Here is an 18764-nt window from a genome sequence, read left to right as displayed (position 1 = left end):
TTTCCATTTTTATATAGAATTTTCTGTATGTATAGTTTATAATGTCCCTTATATTTCAGACCTCATTTGACATTTTACTTATGGGCCTCTTCGTTCCTTCAACCAGTGGGTCTTGTCCATGTTTAAAATTGATTATGATTCTGCATTTCATACATTGCCACTTGAAAGGTCAGTTAAGAAGAAAATGAAGAATGCATTCAGTTGAAGTAACTAATTATTTTAATAATATGAGGAGAATAGTGCTTCAAAGGCGTTGATATGACATAGCATAACAAGAAGCACATAATATAACATATGGCACAGTGGTTACTTGATATACTGATAAAGTGCATATGTAAATAAATACAGTTTTACAGAAATAACATATATCCCTCTATTTGAAATGAAATGTAGAGTACTGATTTTTTATTTGAGTAATAATTTAATAAATTAACATAAAATACGATTAGAAAATAAATTAGAAAAATAAATAAAAAATTTCATGATATTGCATATTCTTAAATTATGTTGTATTTCATTAATTTCATATATATCCTGTATAGGTCCAGCAATACAGGTACAGGATGTAATACATGGTAGAAAGCTTTAAATGATTAGAGATACTTCAAAGAATTAACATGTTTACAGATTTAATTTTCACTAAATTATCTCTATGTAGTATGGAAGAGTATTTCTGCTTTTGTACATCAAGACAGACACTGTAAATTGATAACTATAGTTGAGAATGTATTGCATGTTGTGCTTTAGAAGAGGCTGCTGTGAGTTTGATACTGAACATTGTATGACCGTCGCCTACGCCAGCGTCTTCTAATTCCTGCACAGCATCCACAAAGAATACACTGCAGGAAAAATAAAATTAAGAAAGCGAGGTTAATAAAAATACAAACACTTTGGATGGTCACTTTGGCTATAATGAGTATATTTAAATTTTGAATAATGCACTATACCACTAACTGACTAAAACACTAGAGTATACTCACACAGAGTAGAATCCAACATGGCAGAAGAATGAGGACTATACCACAGGGGATAACGAAGCCCAGGATCCATGCAGCCCCTGTGTACGTGCTGTTTCCAGGTTTTGTGGTGGGCTGAATAGTCACAAGAGGAGGAAATGTATAGTACACCAGACCACTTTCTTTGAGTATTTCATAAAGAAAGTTACTTGGTGACTGAATATCACTCTCTCTGAAGACATATACTTCATTAGCCATGATCACATTTCCAGTGAGATTACACCTAAAAGGAATAAAAAAACAAAATAAAATTAACCATGACCTTAAAATAATATTATTTCTCACTATCTATATACTTTAAATATTGCTAATGGAATAAAGGAGGGGGATCACTACATACGTGAAGTTTGCCTGTGGGAAGGTAAACTGTGTGCTCTGTGGCCTAGTCAGGATTGTATTCATCTGAAATTTAAAAAATGTTAATTAAACAAATTATAGCAGCGACAGCATCATTATTTTTATACCAAATGTGGAAAAAAACTAATTGAATTGAAATTTCAATTTGGGATTAAAAGTAATTTTATGACCCAGTACAATAAATCTAGCTCACCAGGATGTTGATTTCTTCTTGTATTAAGCCATAGGTGTGGTTGTTAAAATTTGCATCACATTGAGCAGATGCATTAACATCGCTGATCCTGAATGCCATTTCCAAAGTGAATGAGTTGCTGCCCGTTTCTAAAAGAGAGATGGGTGGAGTTAGGAAACACATGATGAAGAAATGCTGGAAGATTATTACTTCCAATATTGAATTAGTCATATATACTTGGTTAAATATTTTTAAAGAGGGGTCTTCTTAGACCATGGAGAACATATGTTTTTAATCAGAGATAAGAGAAGTCTAATCAGGAAGGAGACTCACTTGTATAGGTTATGTTCTGTACGATGACAGGTTCATTCAGTTTCTGTATTGCAATATCACGCTCTCTTCTGATCTTTGATTCCAGCTTTTCACTAGCGGCTTTGAGAACCGCAGCCTCGGTAGGTACATTGATCAAGTTAGTGAATACCAATCTAATATAAATGTACACAGTTAGGAGTCTGAAACAAGAGAGAACATAAAAAGTTACTGAGAGAATAAAGAGAACAGAGAAAATATCCTGTTTCAGTAAGGTTAAACAAATTAAGCACACAACAATTTTAGATTTGTTGAAAAGACTAATATGTATATTTGACATTGTGTAAATGTGACATGGTAACTCCTGCACTGAAACAGTTCTACATATGTTTTACCGTGTGTAAAACAGAGCTGCATCAGATTTATAGAAGCAAATTGATCTTACGTAAGAATGAAAGAAATTACACTTACCTTGTGTTGGCAGATCCTGTAGTGTTTGCCACAGTGTTTATTATTGGTGGATCTTTTACAGATGGACCTAGAAATGATCAAGTGTTATTGAAAGGTGAAGTTAACAGAAGATGCATAGATTTACAACCAGGTAGGACCAAATATGATGAAATGTGTTGTGGGGTAACATACCACTGTCTTTCCCAAGTGCTCCATATTGGAAATTATATTCCATATAACCAATAACTTGACTTCCTGAGCTCCTGTTTAGAAGAGGAGAAAGCAATGTCAGGATACAAATTACTGGAAAATATAGCAAAAATTTGAGAATAGAAATATCTCATACTTCAACTTACAAGAAGTTTGAGGTGTTGGGTGCAAAAGTTTTTGCATCAGTTCCATTTAGAAGTGTGTTTACCTGGAGAGAAAAAATGACATGACATTGATTTGTGAGGTAGGTTTTAAGGATCTATTACACATGTAACTTCTGTTTGAAGGAAAATATTCTGCTATGCCCTTGGTGATGTACACTCACAGGGTTGAGCTGAGTCTATGACGATTTACGTTAAGGAAAGAAAGGGGTTAAAGGTGAAAATAAGTAGTGATGGGAGGAACGCTATCTGCTATGCACATGGTGATGTACACTCACAGCGTTATTGATGATGCTCTGCACTTGGGTGTAGGTGTCGTTCCTGAGGTTAGGGTTCTTGGGAATGCTGACGTTGCTGATGCTGAATGTAATGTTAACTGCATAGGAGGTGTTTGAAATTTCTGTGGAAGAAATCAAATGTGAATCAACGTGATTGAATGTGTTTCAGATTCCATTAGAAAGGGACAAAGAATTGTTAAAGTGGATTGTGCAATACAAAAGGAAAACATACTGTCATAGGTGCAGTTCTGCACTGTTACAGTCTCAGTGAGGTTTACAGGTGTAGAAATCAGAAGAGCTGCAATAGCACTGGGAACAGGACTGGAGTCGTTGAAAACCAGCCTGACGTAGACCACTGCTGATCCATTGCTAGAGAAACACAGCATCATGTTGTATATCAGTAAAAATTCAGAATTTAGAAATGCATCACAGATGGTAATGGAAATGTAAATCTTGCTTAAACATCCATGAAAGAAATTACTCGTACGTCGTGGACGGAGATCCTGGAGAAGTCTGCACCGGAGTCGTAGTTGGATTAACCTTTGCAGATGTGTCTACAACAGAACAATTTTTAGTGAGAGGGTAAATTAATGGAACATAAATATGTTGAGAATCCCTAACCCTAACCCTAACCCTAGAAAGGTTATCAAATTGTGGTGTAACCTACCATTGACAGGCTGATTGATGACGTTTAGTAAATTGTATTCCATGTAACCATTAACTTGATCTTCTGAACTCCTATAAGGAGGAGAAAGCAATATTGTCATGATACAAATGACTTGACAATAAGAATTTCACAGAGTAAATTCAGAACTGCAATCTTCTGCAGGAACTTACGTGAAGTTGGAGGTAGTGGGTTCAACTGGATCTGCACCAGATTTATTTAGAAGTGCGTTTACCTGGGGAGAAAAATCAAGATATTTTAATGTTAATATTAACTGTCCTGACAAATGTAATTGCACAGCATCAGGCTTCCTACAACGAGCAACTGACTGTTCAGTCAGTATTTAATCTTTTGCTGAAAACTGAAAAAGCTTTCAACTTGCATCTGTGAAGACATGAAAGAATTCTTCTTCTCATTATAATTAATATTATGAGTCATTTCCCACACCACAGCTGAGTCTATGACGATTTACGTTAAGGAAAGAAAGGGGTTAAAGATGAAAATAAGTAGTGATGGGAGGAACGCTATCTGCTATGCACATGGTGATGTACACTCACAGCGTTATTGATGATGCTCTGCACTTGGGTGTAGGTGTCGTTCCTGAGGTTAGGGTTCTTGGGAATGCTGACGTTGCTGATGCTGAATGTAATGTTAACTGCATAGGAGGTGTTTGAAATTTCTGTGGAACAAATCAAATGTGAATCAACGTGATTGAATGTGTTTCAGATTCCATTAGAAAGGGACAAAGAATTGTTAAAGTGGATTGTGCAATACAAAAGGAAAACATACTGTCATAGGTGCAGTTCTGCACTGTTACAGTCTCAGTGAGGTTTACAGGTGTAGAAATCAGAAGAGCTGCAATAGCACTGGGAACAGGACTGGAGTCGTTGAAAACCAGCCTGACGTAGACCACTGCTGATCCATTGCTAGAGAAACACAGCATCATGTTGTATATCAGTAAAAATTCAGAATTTAGAAATGCATCACAGATGGTAATGGAAATGTAAATCTTGCTTAAACATCCATGAAAGAAATTACTCGTACGTTGTGGACGGAGATCCTGGAGAAGTCTGCACCGGAGTCGTAGTTGGATTAACCTTTGCAGATGTGTCTACAACAGAACAATTTTTAGTGAGAGGGTAAATTAATGGAACATAAATATGTTGAGAATCCCTAACCCTTACCCTAACCCTAGAAAGGTTATCAAATTGTGGTGTAACCTACCATTGACAGGCTGATTGATGATGTTTAGTAAATTGTATTCCATGTAACCATTAACTTGATCTTCTGAACTCCTATAATGAGGAGAAAGCAATATTGTCATGATACAAATGACTTGACAATAAGAATTTCACAGAGTAAATTCAGAACTGCAATCTTCTGCAGGAACTTACGTGAAGTTGGAGGTAGTGGGTTCAACTGGATCTGCACCAGATTTATTTAGAAGTGCGTTTACCTGGGGAGAAAAATCAAGATATTTTAATGTTAATATTAACTGTCCTGACAAATGTAATTGCACAGCATCAGGCTTCCTACAACGAGCAACTGACTGTTCAGTCAGTATTTAATCTTTTGCTGAAAACTGAAAAAGCTTTCAACTTGCATCTGTAAACACATGAAAGAATTCTTCTTCTTATTATAATTAATATTATGAGTCATTTCCCACACCACAGCTGAGTCTATGACGATTTACGTTAAGGAAAGAAAGGGGTTAAAGATGAAAATAAGTAGTGATGGGAGGAACGCTATCTGCTATGCACATGGTGATGTACACTCACAGCGTTATTGATGATGCTCTGCACTTGGGTGTAGGTGTCGTTCCTGAGGTTAGGGTTCTTGGGAATGCTGACGTTGCTGATGCTGAATGTAATGTTAACTGCATAGGAGGTGTTTGAAATTTCTGTGGAAGAAATCAAATGTGAATCAACGTGATTGAATGTGTTTCAGATTCCATTAGAAAGGGACAAAGAATTGTTAAAGTGGATTGTGCAATACAAAAGGAAAACATACTGTCATAGGTGCAGTTCTGCACTGTTACAGTCTCAGTGAGGTTTACAGGTGTAGAAATCAGAAGAGCTGCAATAGCACTGGGAACAGGACTGGAGTCGTTGAAAACCAGCCTGACGTAGACCACTGCTGATCCATTGCTAGAGAAACACAGCATCATGTTGTATATCAGTAAAAATTCAGAATTTAGAAATGCATCACAGATGGTAATGGAAATGTAAATCTTGCTTAAACATCCATGAAAGAAATTACTCGTACGTTGTGGACGGAGATCCTGGAGAAGTCTGCACCGGAGTCGTAGTTGGATTAACCTTTGCAGATGTGTCTACAACAGAACAATTTTTAGTGAGAGGGTAAATTAATGGAACATAAATATGTTGAGAATCCCTAACCCTAACCCTAACCCTAGAAAGGTTATCAAATTGTGGTGTAACCTACCATTGACAGGCTGATTGATGACGTTTAGTAAATTGTATTCCATGTAACCATTAACTTGATCTTCTGAACTCCTATAAGGAGGAGAAAGCAATATTGTCATGATACAAATGACTTGACAATAAGAATTTCACAGAGTAAATTCAGAACTGCAATCTTCTGCAGGAACTTACGTGAAGTTGGAGGTAGTGGGTTCAATAGGATCTGCACCAGATTTATTTAGAAGTGCGTTTACCTGGGGAGAAAAATCACGATATTTTAATGTTAATATTAACTGTCCTGACAAATGTAATTGCACAGCATCAGGCTTCCTACAACGAGCAACTGACTGTTCAGTCAGTATTTAATCTTTTGCTGAAAACTGAAAAAGCTTTCAACTTGCATCTGTGAAGACATGAAAGAATTCTTCTTCTAATTATAATTAATATTATGAGTCATTTCCCACACCACAGCTGAGTCTATGACGATTTACGTTAAGGAAAGAAAGGGGTTAAAGATGAAAATAAGTAGTGATGGGAGGAACGCTATCTGCTATGCACATGGTGATGTACACTCACAGCGTTATTGATGATGCTCTGCACTTGGGTGTAGGTGTCGTTCCTGAGGTTAGGGTTCTTGGGAATGCTGACGTTGCTGATGCTGAATGTAATGTTAACTGCATAGGAGGTGTTTGAAATTTCTGTGGAACAAATCAAATGTGAATCAACGTGATTGAATGTGTTTCAGATTCCATTAGAAAGGGACAAAGAATTGTTAAAGTGGATTGTGCAATACAAAAGGAAAACATACTGTCATAGGTGCAGTTCTGCACTGTTACAGTCTCAGTGAGGTTTACAGGTGTAGAAATCAGAAGAGCTGCAATAGCACTGGGAACAGGACTGGAGTTGTTGAAAACCAGCCTGACGTAGACCACTGCTGATCCATTGCTAGAGAAACACAGCATCATGTTGTATATCAGTAAAAATTCAGAATTTAGAAATGCATCACAGATGGTAATGGAAATGTAAATCTTGCTTAAACATCCATGAAAGAAATTACTCGTACGTTGTGGACGGAGATCCTGGAGAAGTCTGCACCGGAGTCGTAGTTGGATTAACCTTTGCAGATGTGTCTACAACAGAACAATTTTTAGTGAGAGGGTAAATTAATGGAACATAAATATGTTGAGAATCCCTAACCCTTACCCTAACCCTAGAAAGGTTATCAAATTGTGGTGTAACCTACCATTGACAGGCTGATTGATGACGTTTAGTAAATTGTATTCCATGTAACCATTAACTTGATCCTTTGAACTCCTATAAGGAGGAGAAAGCAATATTGTCATGATACAAATGACTTGACAATAAGAATTTCACAGAGTAAATTCAGAACTGCAATCTTCTGCAGGAACTTACGTGAAGTTGGAGGTAGTGGGTTCAACTGGATCTGCACCAGATTTATTTAGAAGTGCGTTTACCTGGGGAGAAAAATCAAGATATTTTAATGTTAATATTAACTGTCCTGACAAATGTAATTGCACAGCATCAGGCTTCCTACAACGAGCAACTGACTGTTCAGTCAGTATTTAATCTTTTGCTGAAAACTGAAAAAGCTTTCAACTTGCATCTGTAAACACATGAAAGAATTCTTCTTCTTATTATAATTAATATTATGAGTCATTTCCCACACCACAGCTGAGTCTATGACGATTTACGTTAAGGAAAGAAAGGGGTTAAAGATGAAAATAAGTAGTGATGGGAGGAACGCTATCTGCTATGCACATGGTGATGTACACTCACAGCGTTATTGATGATGCTCTGCACTTGGGTGTAGGAGTCGTTCCTGAGGTTAGGGTTCTTGGGAATGCTGACGTTGCTGATGCTGAATGTAATGTTAACTGCATAGGAGGTGTTTGAAATTTCTGTGGAAGAAATCAAATGTGAATCAACGTGATTGAATGTGTTTCAGATTCCATTAGAAAGGGACAAAGAATTGTTAAAGTGGATTGTGCAATACAAAAGGAAAACATACTGTCATAGGTGCAGTTCTGCACTGTTACAGTCTCAGTGAGGTTTACAGGTGTAGAAATCAGAAGAGCTGCAATAGCACTGGGAACAGGACTGGAGTCGTTGAAAACCAGCCTGACGTAGACCACTGCTGATCCATTGCTAGAGAAACACAGCATCATGTTGTATATCAGTAAAAATTCAGAATTTAGAAATGCATCACAGATGGTAATGGAAATGTAAATCTTGCTTAAACATCCATGAAAGAAATTACTCGTACGTTGTGGACGGAGATCCTGGAGAAGTCTGCACCGGAGTCGTAGTTGGATTAACCTTTGCAGATGTGTCTACAACAGAACAATTTTTAGTGAGAGGGTAAATTAATGGAACATAAATATGTTGAGAATCCCTAACCCTAACCCTAACCCTAGAAAGGTTATCAAATTGTGGTGTAACCTACCATTGACAGGCTGATTGATGACGTTTAGTAAATTGTATTCCATGTAACCATTAACTTTATCTTCTGAACTCCTATAAGGAGGAGAAAGCAATATTGTCATGATACAAATGACTTGACAATAAGAATTTCACAGAGTAAATTCAGAACTGCAATCTTCTGCAGGAACTTACGTGAAGTTGGAGGTAGTGGGTTCAACTGGATCTGCACCAGATTTATTTAGAAGTGCGTTTACCTGGGGAGAAAAATCAAGATATTTTAATGTTAATATTAACTGTCCTGACAAATGTAATTGCACAGCATCAGGCTTCCTACAACGAGCAACTGACTGTTCAGTCAGTATTTAATCTTTTGCTGAACACTGAAAAAGCTTTCAACTTGCATCTGTGAAGACATGAAAGAATTCTTCTTCTAATTATAATTAATATTATGAGTCATTTCCCACACCACAGCTGAGTCTATGACGATTTACGTTAAGGAAAGAAAGGGGTTAAAGATGAAAATAAGTAGTGATGGGAGGAACGCTATCTGCTATGCACATGGTGATGTACACTCACAGCGTTATTGATGATGCTCTGCACTTGGGTGTAGGTGTCGTTCCTGAGGTTAGGGTTCTTGGGAATGCTGACGTTGCTGATGCTGAATGTAATGTTAACTGCATAGGAGGTGTTTGAAATTTCTGTGGAAGAAATCAAATGTGAATCAACGTGATTGAATGTGTTTCAGATTCCATTAGAAAGGGACAAAGAATTGTTAAAGTGGATTGTGCAATACAAAAGGAAAACATACTGTCATAGGTGCAGTTCTGCACTGTTACAGTCTCAGTGAGGTTTACAGGTGTAGAAATCAGAAGAGCTGCAATAGCACTGGTAACAGGACTGGAGTCGTTGAAAACCAGCCTGACGTAGACCACTGCTGATCCATTGCTAGAGAAACACAGCATCATGTTGTATATCAGTAAAAATTCAGAATTTAGAAATGCATCACAGATGGTAATGGAAATGTAAATCTTGCTTAAACATCCATGAAAGAAATTACTCGTACGTTGTGGTCGGAGATCCTGGAGAAGTCTGCACCGGAGTCGTAGTTGGATTAACCTTTGCAGATGTGTCTACAACAGAACAATTTTTAGTGAGAGGGTAAATTAATGGAACATAAATATGTTGAGAATCCCTAACCCTAACCCTAACCCTAGAAAGGTTATCAAATTGTGGTGTAACCTACCATTGACAGGCTGATTGATGACGTTTAGTAAATTGTATTCCATGTAACCATTAACTTTATCTTCTGAACTCCTATAAGGAGGAGAAAGCAATATTGTCATGATACAAATGACTTGACAATAAGAATTTCACAGAGTAAATTCAGAACTGCAATCTTCTGCAGGAACTTACGTGAAGTTGGAGGTAGTGGGTTCAACTGGATCTGCACCAGATTTATTTAGAAGTGCGTTTACCTGGGGAGAAAAATCACGATATTTTAATGTTAATATTAACTGTCCTGACAAATGTAATTGCACAGCATCAGGCTTCCTACAACGAGCAACTGACTGTTCAGTCAGTATTTAATCTTTTCCTGAACACTGAAAAAGCTTTCAACTTGCATCTGTAAACACATGAAAGAATTCTTCTTCTCATTATAATTAATATTATGAGTCATTTCCCACACCACAGCTGAGTCTATGACGATTTACGTTAAGGAAAGAAAGGGGTTAAAGATGAAAATAAGTAGTGATGGGAGGAACGCTATCTGCTATGCACATGGTGATGTACACTCACAGCGTTATTGATGATGCTCTGCACTTGGGTGTAGGTGTCGTTCCTGAGGTTAGGGTTCTTGGGAATGCTGACGTTGCTGATGCTGAATGTAATGTTAACTGCATAGGAGGTGTTTGAAATTTCTGTGGAACAAATCAAATGTGAATCAACGTGATTGAATGTGTTTCAGATTCCATTAGAAAGGGACAAAGAATTGTTAAAGTGGATTGTGCAATACAAAAGGAAAACATACTGTCATAGGTGCAGTTCTGCACTGTTACAGTCTCAGTGAGGTTTACAGGTGTAGAAATCAGAAGAGCTGCAATAGCACTGGGAACAGGACTGGAGTCGTTGAAAACCAGCCTGACGTAGACCACTGCTGATCCATTGCTAGAGAAACACAGCATCATGTTGTATATCAGTAAAAATTCAGAATTTAGAAATGCATCACAGATGGTAATGGAAATGTAAATCTTGCTTAAACATCCATGAAAGAAATTACTCGTACGTTGTGGACGGAGATCCTGGAGAAGTCTGCACCGGAGTCGTAGTTGGATTAACCTTTGCAGATGTGTCTACAACAGAACAATTTTTAGTGAGAGGGTAAATTAATGGAACATAAATATGTTGAGAATCCCTAACCCTAACCCTTACCCTAGAAAGGTTATCAAATTGTGGTGTAACCTACCATTGACAGGCTGATTGATGACGTTTAGTAAATTGTATTCCATGTAACCATTAACTTGATCCTTTGAACTCCTATAATGAGGAGAAAGCAATATTGTCATGATACAAATGACTTGACAATAAGAATTTCACAGAGTAAATTCAGAACTGCAATCTTCTGCAGGAACTTACGTGAAGTTGGAGGTAGTGGGTTCAACTGGATCTGCACCAGATTTATTTAGAAGTGCGTTTACCTGGGGAGAAAAATCACGATATTTTAATGTTAATATTAACTGTCCTGACAAATGTAATTGCACAGCATCAGGCTTCCTACAACGAGCAACTGACTGTTCAGTCAGTATTTAATCTTTTGCTGAAAACTGAAAAAGCTTTCAACTTGCATCTGTGAAGACATGAAAGAATTCTTCTTCTCATTATAATTAATATTATGAGTCATTTCCCACACCACAGCTGAGTCTATGACGATTTACGTTAAGGAAAGAAAGGGGTTAAAGATGAAAATAAGTAGTGATGGGAGGAACGCTATCTGCTATGCACATGGTGATGTACACTCACAGCGTTATTGATGATGCTCTGCACTTGGGTGTAGGTGTCGTTCCTGAGGTTAGGGTTCTTGGGAATGCTGACGTTGCTGATGCTGAATGTAATGTTAACTGCATAGGAGGTGTTTGAAATTTCTGTGGAAGAAATCAAATGTGAATCAACGTGATTGAATGTGTTTCAGATTCCATTAGAAAGGGACAAAGAATTGTTAAAGTGGATTGTGCAATACAAAAGGAAAACATACTGTCATAGGTGCAGTTCTGCACTGTTACAGTCTCAGTGAGGTTTACAGGTGTAGAAATCAGAAGAGCTGCAATAGCACTGGGAACAGGACTGGAGTCGTTGAAAACCAGCCTGACGTAGACCACTGCTGATCCATTGCTAGAGAAACACAGCATCATGTTGTATATCAGTAAAAATTCAGAATTTAGAAATGCATCACAGATGGTAATGGAAATGTAAATCTTGCTTAAACATCCATGAAAGAAATTACTCGTACGTTGTGGACGGAGATCCTGGAGAAGTCTGCACTGGAGTCGTAGTTGGATTAACCTTTGCAGATGTGTCTACAACAGAACAATTTTTAGTGAGAGGGTAAATTAATGGAACATAAATATGTTGAGAATCCCTAACCCTAACCCTAGAAAGGTTATCAAATTGTGGTGTAACCTACCATTGACAGGCTGATTGATGACGTTTAGTAAATTGTATTCCATGTAACCATTAACTTGATCTTCTGAACTCCTATAAGGAGGAGAAAGCAATATTGTCATGATACAAATGACTTGACAATAAGAATTTCACAGAGTAAATTCAGAACTGCAATCTTCTGCAGGAACTTACGTGAAGTTGGAGGTAGTGGGTTCAACTGGATCTGCACCAGATTTATTTAGAAGTGCGTTTACCTGGGGAGAAAAATCAAGATATTTTAATGTTAATATTAACTGTCCTGACAAATGTAATTGCACAGCATCAGGCTTCCTACAACGAGCAACTGACTGTTCAGTCAGTATTTAATCTTTTCCTGAACACTGAAAAAGCTTTCAACTTGCATCTGTGAAGACATGAAAGAATTCTTCTTCTAATTATAATTAATATTATGAGTCATTTCCCACACCACAACTGAGTCTATGACGATTTACATTAAGGAAAGAAAGGGGTTAAAGATGAAAATAAGTAGTGATGGGAGGAACGCTATCTGCTATGCACATGGTGATGTACACTCACAGCGTTATTGATGATGCTCTGCACTTGGGTGTAGGTGTCGTTCCTGAGGTTAGGGTTCTTGGGAATGCTGACGTTGCTGATGCTGAATGTAATGTTAACTGCATAGGAGGTGTTTGAAATTTCTGTGGAACAAATCAAATGTGAATCAACGTGATTGAATGTGTTTCAGATTCCATTAGAAAGGGACAAAGAATTGTTAAAGTGGATTGTGCAATACAAAAGGAAAACATACTGTCATAGGTGCAGTTCTGCACTGTTACAGTCTCAGTGAGGTTTACAGGTGTAGAAATCAGAAGAGCTGCAATAGCACTGGGAACAGGACTGGAGTCGTTGAAAACCAGCCTGACGTAGACCACTGCTGATCCATTGCTAGAGAAACACAGCATCATGTTGTATATCAGTAAAAATTCAGAATTTAGAAATGCATCACAGATGGTAATGGAAATGTAAATCTTGCTTAAACATCCATGAAAGAAATTACTCGTACGTTGTGGTCGGAGATCCTGGAGAAGTCTGCACCGGAGTCGTAGTTGGATTAACCTTTGCAGATGTGTCTACAACAGAACAATTTTTAGTGAGAGGGTAAATTAATGGAACATAAATATGTTGAGAATCCCTAACCCTAACCCTAACCCTAGAAAGGTTATCAAATTGTGGTGTAACCTACCATTGACAGGCTGATTGATGACGTTTAGTAAATTGTATTCCATGTAACCATTAACTTGATCCTTTGAACTCCTATAATGAGGAGAAAGCAATATTGTCATGATACAAATGACTTGACAATAAGAATTTCACAGAGTAAATTCAGACCTGCAATCTTCTGCAGGAACTTACGTGAAGTTGGAGGTAGTGGGTTCAATAGGATCTGCACCAGATTTATTTAGAAGTGCGTTTACCTGGGGAGAAAAATCACGATATTTTAATGTTAATATTAACTGTCCTGACAAATGTAATTGCACAGCATCAGGCTTCCTACAACGAGCAACTGACTGTTCAGTCAGTATTTAATCTTTTGCTGAAAACTGAATAAGCTTTCAACTTGCATCTGTAAACACATGAAAGAATTCTTCTTATTATTATAATTAATATTATGAGTCATTTCCCACACCACAGCTGAGTCTATGACGATTTACGTTAAGGAAAGAAAGGGGTTAAAGGTGAAAATAAGTAGTGATGGGAGGAACGCTATCTGCTATGCACATGGTGATGTACACTCACAGCGTTATTGATGATGCTCTGCACTTGGGTGTAGGTGTCGTTCCTGAGGTTAGGGTTCTTGGGAATGCTGACGTTGCTGATGCTGAATGTAATGTTAACTGCATAGGAGGTGTTTGAAATTTCTGTGGAACAAATCAAATGTGAATCAACGTGATTGAATGTGTTTCAGATTCCATTAGAAAGGGACAAAGAATTGTTAAAGTGGATTGTGCAATACAAAAGGAAAACATACTGTCATAGGTGCAGTTCTGCACTGTTACAGTCTCAGTGAGGTTTACAGGTGTAGAAATCAGAAGAGCTGCAATAGCACTGGGAACAGGACTGGAGTCGTTGAAAACCAGCCTGACGTAGACCACTGCTGATCCATTGCTAGAGAAACACAGCATCATGTTGTATATCAGTAAAAATTCAGAATTTAGAAATGCATCACAGATGGTAATGGAAATGTAAATCTTGCTTAAACATCCATGAAAGAAATTACTCGTACGTTGTGGACGGAGATCCTGGAGAAGTCTGCACCGGAGTCGTAGTTGGATTAACCTTTGCAGATGTGTCTACAACAGAACAATTTTTAGTGAGAGGGTAAATTAATGGAACATAAATATGTTGAGAATCCCTAACCCTAACCCTAACCCTAGAAAGGTTATCAAATTGTGGTGTAACCTACCATTGACAGGCTGATTGATGACGTTTAGTAAATTGTATTCCATGTAACCATTAACTTGATCTTCTGAACTCCTATAAGGAGGAGAAAGCAATATTGTCATGATACAAATGACTTGACAATAAGAATTTCACAGAGTAAATTCAGAACTGCAATCTTCTGCAGGAACTTACGTGAAGTTGGAGGTAGTGGGTTCAACTGGATCTGCACCAGATTTATTTAGAAGTGCGTTTACCTGGGGAGAAAAATCAAGATATTTTAATGTTAATATTAACTGTCCTGACAAATGTAATTGCACAGCATCAGGCTTCCTACAACGAGCAACTGACTGTTCAGTCAGTATTTAATCTTTTGCTGAAAACTGAAAAAGCTTTCAACTTGCATCTGTGAAGACATGAAAGAATTCTTCTTCTAATTATAATTAATATTATGAGTCATTTCCCACACCACAACTGAGTCTATGACGATTTACATTAAGGAAAGAAAGGGGTTAAAGATGAAAATAAGTAGTGATGGGAGGAACGCTATCTGCTATGCACATGGTGATGTACACTCACAGCGTTATTGATGATGCTCTGCACTTGGGTGTAGGTGTCGTTCCTGAGGTTAGGGTTCTTGGGAATGCTGACGTTGCTGATGCTGAATGTAATGTTAACTGCATAGGAGGTGTTTGAAATTTCTGTGGAAGAAATCAAATGTGAATCAACGTGATTGAATGTGTTTCAGATTCCATTAGAAAGGGACAAAGAATTGTTAAAGTGGATTGTGCAATACAAAAGGAAAACATACTGTCATAGGTGCAGTTCTGCACTGTTACAGTCTCAGTGAGGTTTACAGGTGTAGAAATCAGAAGAGCTGCAATAGCACTGGGAACAGGACTGGAGTCGTTGAAAACCAGCCTGACGTAGACCACTGCTGATCCATTGCTAGAGAAACACAGCATCATGTTGTATATCAGTAAAAATTCAGAATTTAGAAATGCATCACAGATGGTAATGGAAATGTAAATCTTGCTTAAACATCCATGAAAGAAATTACTCGTATGTTGTGGACGGAGATCCTGGAGAAGTCTGCACCGGAGTCGTAGTTGGATTAACCTTTGCAGATGTGTCTACAACAGAACAATTTTTAGTGAGAGGGTAAATTAATGGAACATAAATATGTTGAGAATCCCTAACCCTAACCCTAACCCTAGAAAGGTTATCAAATTGTGGTGTAACCTACCATTGACAGGCTGATTGATGACGTTTAGTAAATTGTATTCCATGTAACCATTAACTTTATCTTCTGAACTCCTATAAGGAGGAGAAAGCAATATTGTCATGATACAAATGACTTGACAATAAGAATTTCACAGAGTAAATTCAGAACTGCAATCTTCTGCAGGAACTTACGTGAAGTTGGAGGTAGTGGGTTCAACTGGATCTGCACCAGATTTATTTAGAAGTGCGTTTACCTGGGGAGAAAAATCACGATATTTTAATGTTAATATTAACTGTCCTGACAAATGTAATTGCACAGCATCAGGCTTCCTACAACGAGCAACTGACTGTTCAGTCAGTATTTAATCTTTTGCTGAAAACTGAAAAAGCTTTCAACTTGCATCTGTGAAGACATGAAAGAATTCTTCTTCTCATTATAATTAATATTATGAGTCATTTCCCACACCACAGAAGAGTCTACGACGATTTACGTTAAGGAAAGAAAGGGGTTAAAGATGAAAATAAGTAGTGATGGGAGGAACGCTATCTGCTATGCACATGGTGATGTACACTCACAGCGTTATTGATGATGCTCTGCACTTGGGTGTAGGTGTCGTTCCTGAGGTTAGGGTTCTTGGGAATGCTGACGTTGCTGATGCTGAATGTAATGTTAACTGCATAGGAGGTGTTTGAAATTTCTGTGGAACAAATCAAATGTGAATCAACGTGATTGAATGTGTTTCAGATTCCATTAGAAAGGGACAAAGAATTGTTAAAGTGGATTGTGCAATACAAAAGGAAAACATACTGTCATAGGTGCAGTTCTGCACTGTTACAGTCTCAGTGAGGTTTACAGGTGTAGAAATCAGAAGAGCTGCAATAGCACTGGGAACAGGACTGGAGTCGTTGAAAACCAGCCTGACGTAGACCACTGCTGATCCATTGCTAGAGAAACACAGCATCATGTTGTATATCAGTAAAAATTCAGAATTTAGAAATGCATCACAGATGGTAATGGAAATGTAAATCTTGCTTAAACATCCATGAAAGAAATTACTCGTACGTTGTGGACGGAGATCCTGGAGAAGTCTGCACCGGAGTCGTAGTTGGATTAACCTTTGCAGATGTGTCTACAACAGAACAATTTTTAGTGAGAGGGTAAATTAATGGAACATAAATATGTTGAGAATCCCTAACCCTAACCCTAACCCTAGAAAGGTTATCAAATTGTGGTGTAACCTACCATTGACAGGCTGATTGATGACGTTTAGTAAATTGTATTCCATGTAACCATTAACTTGATCCTTTGAACTCCTATAAGGAGGAGAAAGCAATATTGTCATGATACAAATGACTTCACAATAAGAATTTCACAGAGTAAATTCAGAACTGCAATCTTCTGCAGGAACTTACGTGAAGTTGGAGGTAGTGGGTTCAACTGGATCTGCACCAGATTTATTTAGAAGTGCGTTTACCTGGGGAGAAAAATCAAGATATTTTAATGTTAATATTAACTGTCCTGACAAATGTAATTGCACAGCATCAGGCTTCCTACAACGAGCAACTGACTGTTCAGTCAGTATTTAATCTTTTGCTGAACACTGAAAAAGCTTTCAACTTGCATCTGTGAAGACATGAAAGAATTCTTCTTCTAATTATAATTAATATTATGAGTCATTTCCCACACCACAGCTGAGTCTATGACGATTTACATTAAGGAAAGAAAGGGGTTAAAGATGAAAATAAGTAGTGATGGGAGGAACGCTATCTGCTATGCACATGGTGATGTACACTCACAGCGTTATTGATGATGCTCTGCACTTGGGTGTAGGTGTCGTTCCTGAGGTTAGGGTTCTTGGGAATGCTGACGTTGCTGATGCTGAATGTAATGTTAACTGCATAGGAGGTGTTTGAAATTTCTGTGGAAGAAATCAAATGTGAATCAACGTGATTGAATGTGTTTCAGATTCCATTAGAAAGGGACAAAGAATTGTTAAAGTGGATTGTGCAATACAAAAGGAAAACATACTGTCATAGGTGCAGTTCTGCACTGTTACAGTCTCAGTGAGGTTTACAGGTGTAGAAATCAGAAGAGCTGCAATAGCACTGGGAACAGGACTGGAGTCGTTGAAAACCAGCCTGACGTAGACCACTGCTGATCCATTGCTAGAGAAACACAGCATCATGTTGTATATCAGTAAAAATTCAGAATTTAGAAATGCATCACAGATGGTAATGGAAATGTAAATCTTGCTTAAACATCCATGAAAGAAATTACTCGTACGTTGTGGACGGAGATCCTGGAGAACTCTGCACCGGAGTCGTAGTTGGATTAACCTTTGCAGATGTGTCTACAACAGAACAATTTTTAGTGAGAGGGTAAATTAATGGAACATAAATATGTTGAGAATCCCTAACCCTAACCCTAACCCTAGAAAGGTTATCAAATTGTGGTGTAACCTACCATTGACAGGCTGATTGATGACGTTTAGTAAATTGTATTCCATGTAACCATTAACTTGATCCTTTGAACTCCTATAAGGAGGAGAAAGCAATATTGTCATGATACAAATGACTTGACAATAAGAATTTCACAGAGTAAATTCAGAACTGCAATCTTCTGCAGGAACTTACGTGAAGTTGGAGGTAGTGGGTTCAACTGGATCTGCACCAGATTTATTTAGAAGTGCATTTACCTGGGGAGAAAAATCAAGATATTTTAATGTTAATATTAACTGTCCTGACAAATGTAATTGCACAGCATCAGGCTTCCTACAACGAACAACTGACTGTTCAGTCAGTATTTAATCTTTTGCTGAAAACTGAAAAAGCTTTCAACTTGCATCTGTGAAGACATGAAAGAATTCTTCTTCTCATTATAATTAATATTATGAGTCATTTCCCACACCACAGCTGAGTCTATGACGATTTACGTTAAGGAAAGAAAGGGGTTAAAGATGAA

General features: G+C 37.7%; 1 protein-coding gene across 1 annotated transcript in view; it reads right to left on the bottom strand.

The window, feature by feature from the left end:
* Positions 1-201: 201 nt before the first annotated feature.
* LOC113525487 (mucin-17) overlaps positions 202-18764 on the bottom strand; it is a 57741-nt gene continuing 39178 nt past the window's right edge. Inside the window, exons 147-214 of the mRNA XM_053232338.1 lie at positions 18437-18498; positions 18267-18337; positions 18081-18153; positions 17832-17968; positions 17594-17721; positions 17216-17277; positions 17046-17116; positions 16860-16932; positions 16611-16747; positions 16379-16500; positions 15995-16056; positions 15825-15895; positions 15639-15711; positions 15390-15526; positions 15152-15279; positions 14774-14835; positions 14604-14674; positions 14418-14490; positions 14169-14305; positions 13937-14058; positions 13553-13614; positions 13383-13453; positions 13197-13269; positions 12948-13084; positions 12710-12837; positions 12332-12393; positions 12162-12232; positions 11982-12054; positions 11733-11869; positions 11501-11622; positions 11117-11178; positions 10947-11017; positions 10761-10833; positions 10512-10648; positions 10280-10401; positions 9896-9957; positions 9726-9796; positions 9540-9612; positions 8070-8206; positions 7838-7959; positions 7454-7515; positions 7284-7354; positions 7104-7170; positions 6849-6985; positions 6617-6714; positions 6233-6294; positions 6063-6133; positions 5883-5949; positions 5628-5764; positions 5396-5493; positions 5012-5073; positions 4842-4912; positions 4662-4728; positions 4407-4543; positions 4175-4296; positions 3791-3852; positions 3621-3691; positions 3441-3507; positions 3186-3322; positions 2954-3075; positions 2661-2722; positions 2497-2567; positions 2326-2392; positions 1879-2057; positions 1567-1694; positions 1357-1418; positions 981-1239; positions 202-839 (exon numbers count right to left, since the gene is read on the bottom strand). Of these exons, the coding sequence (XP_053088313.1) occupies positions 744-839; positions 981-1239; positions 1357-1418; positions 1567-1694; positions 1879-2057; positions 2326-2392; positions 2497-2567; positions 2661-2722; positions 2954-3075; positions 3186-3322; positions 3441-3507; positions 3621-3691; positions 3791-3852; positions 4175-4296; positions 4407-4543; positions 4662-4728; positions 4842-4912; positions 5012-5073; positions 5396-5493; positions 5628-5764; positions 5883-5949; positions 6063-6133; positions 6233-6294; positions 6617-6714; positions 6849-6985; positions 7104-7170; positions 7284-7354; positions 7454-7515; positions 7838-7959; positions 8070-8206; positions 9540-9612; positions 9726-9796; positions 9896-9957; positions 10280-10401; positions 10512-10648; positions 10761-10833; positions 10947-11017; positions 11117-11178; positions 11501-11622; positions 11733-11869; positions 11982-12054; positions 12162-12232; positions 12332-12393; positions 12710-12837; positions 12948-13084; positions 13197-13269; positions 13383-13453; positions 13553-13614; positions 13937-14058; positions 14169-14305; positions 14418-14490; positions 14604-14674; positions 14774-14835; positions 15152-15279; positions 15390-15526; positions 15639-15711; positions 15825-15895; positions 15995-16056; positions 16379-16500; positions 16611-16747; positions 16860-16932; positions 17046-17116; positions 17216-17277; positions 17594-17721; positions 17832-17968; positions 18081-18153; positions 18267-18337; positions 18437-18498 (6450 nt within the window). The 3' untranslated portion in view covers positions 202-743. The remainder of the gene's footprint in view (positions 840-980; positions 1240-1356; positions 1419-1566; positions 1695-1878; positions 2058-2325; positions 2393-2496; positions 2568-2660; positions 2723-2953; positions 3076-3185; positions 3323-3440; positions 3508-3620; positions 3692-3790; positions 3853-4174; positions 4297-4406; positions 4544-4661; positions 4729-4841; positions 4913-5011; positions 5074-5395; positions 5494-5627; positions 5765-5882; positions 5950-6062; positions 6134-6232; positions 6295-6616; positions 6715-6848; positions 6986-7103; positions 7171-7283; positions 7355-7453; positions 7516-7837; positions 7960-8069; positions 8207-9539; positions 9613-9725; positions 9797-9895; positions 9958-10279; positions 10402-10511; positions 10649-10760; positions 10834-10946; positions 11018-11116; positions 11179-11500; positions 11623-11732; positions 11870-11981; positions 12055-12161; positions 12233-12331; positions 12394-12709; positions 12838-12947; positions 13085-13196; positions 13270-13382; positions 13454-13552; positions 13615-13936; positions 14059-14168; positions 14306-14417; positions 14491-14603; positions 14675-14773; positions 14836-15151; positions 15280-15389; positions 15527-15638; positions 15712-15824; positions 15896-15994; positions 16057-16378; positions 16501-16610; positions 16748-16859; positions 16933-17045; positions 17117-17215; positions 17278-17593; positions 17722-17831; positions 17969-18080; positions 18154-18266; positions 18338-18436; positions 18499-18764) is intronic.

This window comes from Pangasianodon hypophthalmus, chromosome 3 (genome assembly GCF_027358585.1).
Source record: "Pangasianodon hypophthalmus isolate fPanHyp1 chromosome 3, fPanHyp1.pri, whole genome shotgun sequence".
Lineage (NCBI taxonomy): Eukaryota > Metazoa > Chordata > Actinopteri > Siluriformes > Pangasiidae > Pangasianodon > Pangasianodon hypophthalmus.
Note: the sequence above shows the minus strand (reverse complement) of the source record. Positions and strands in the feature narration are given on the sequence as shown.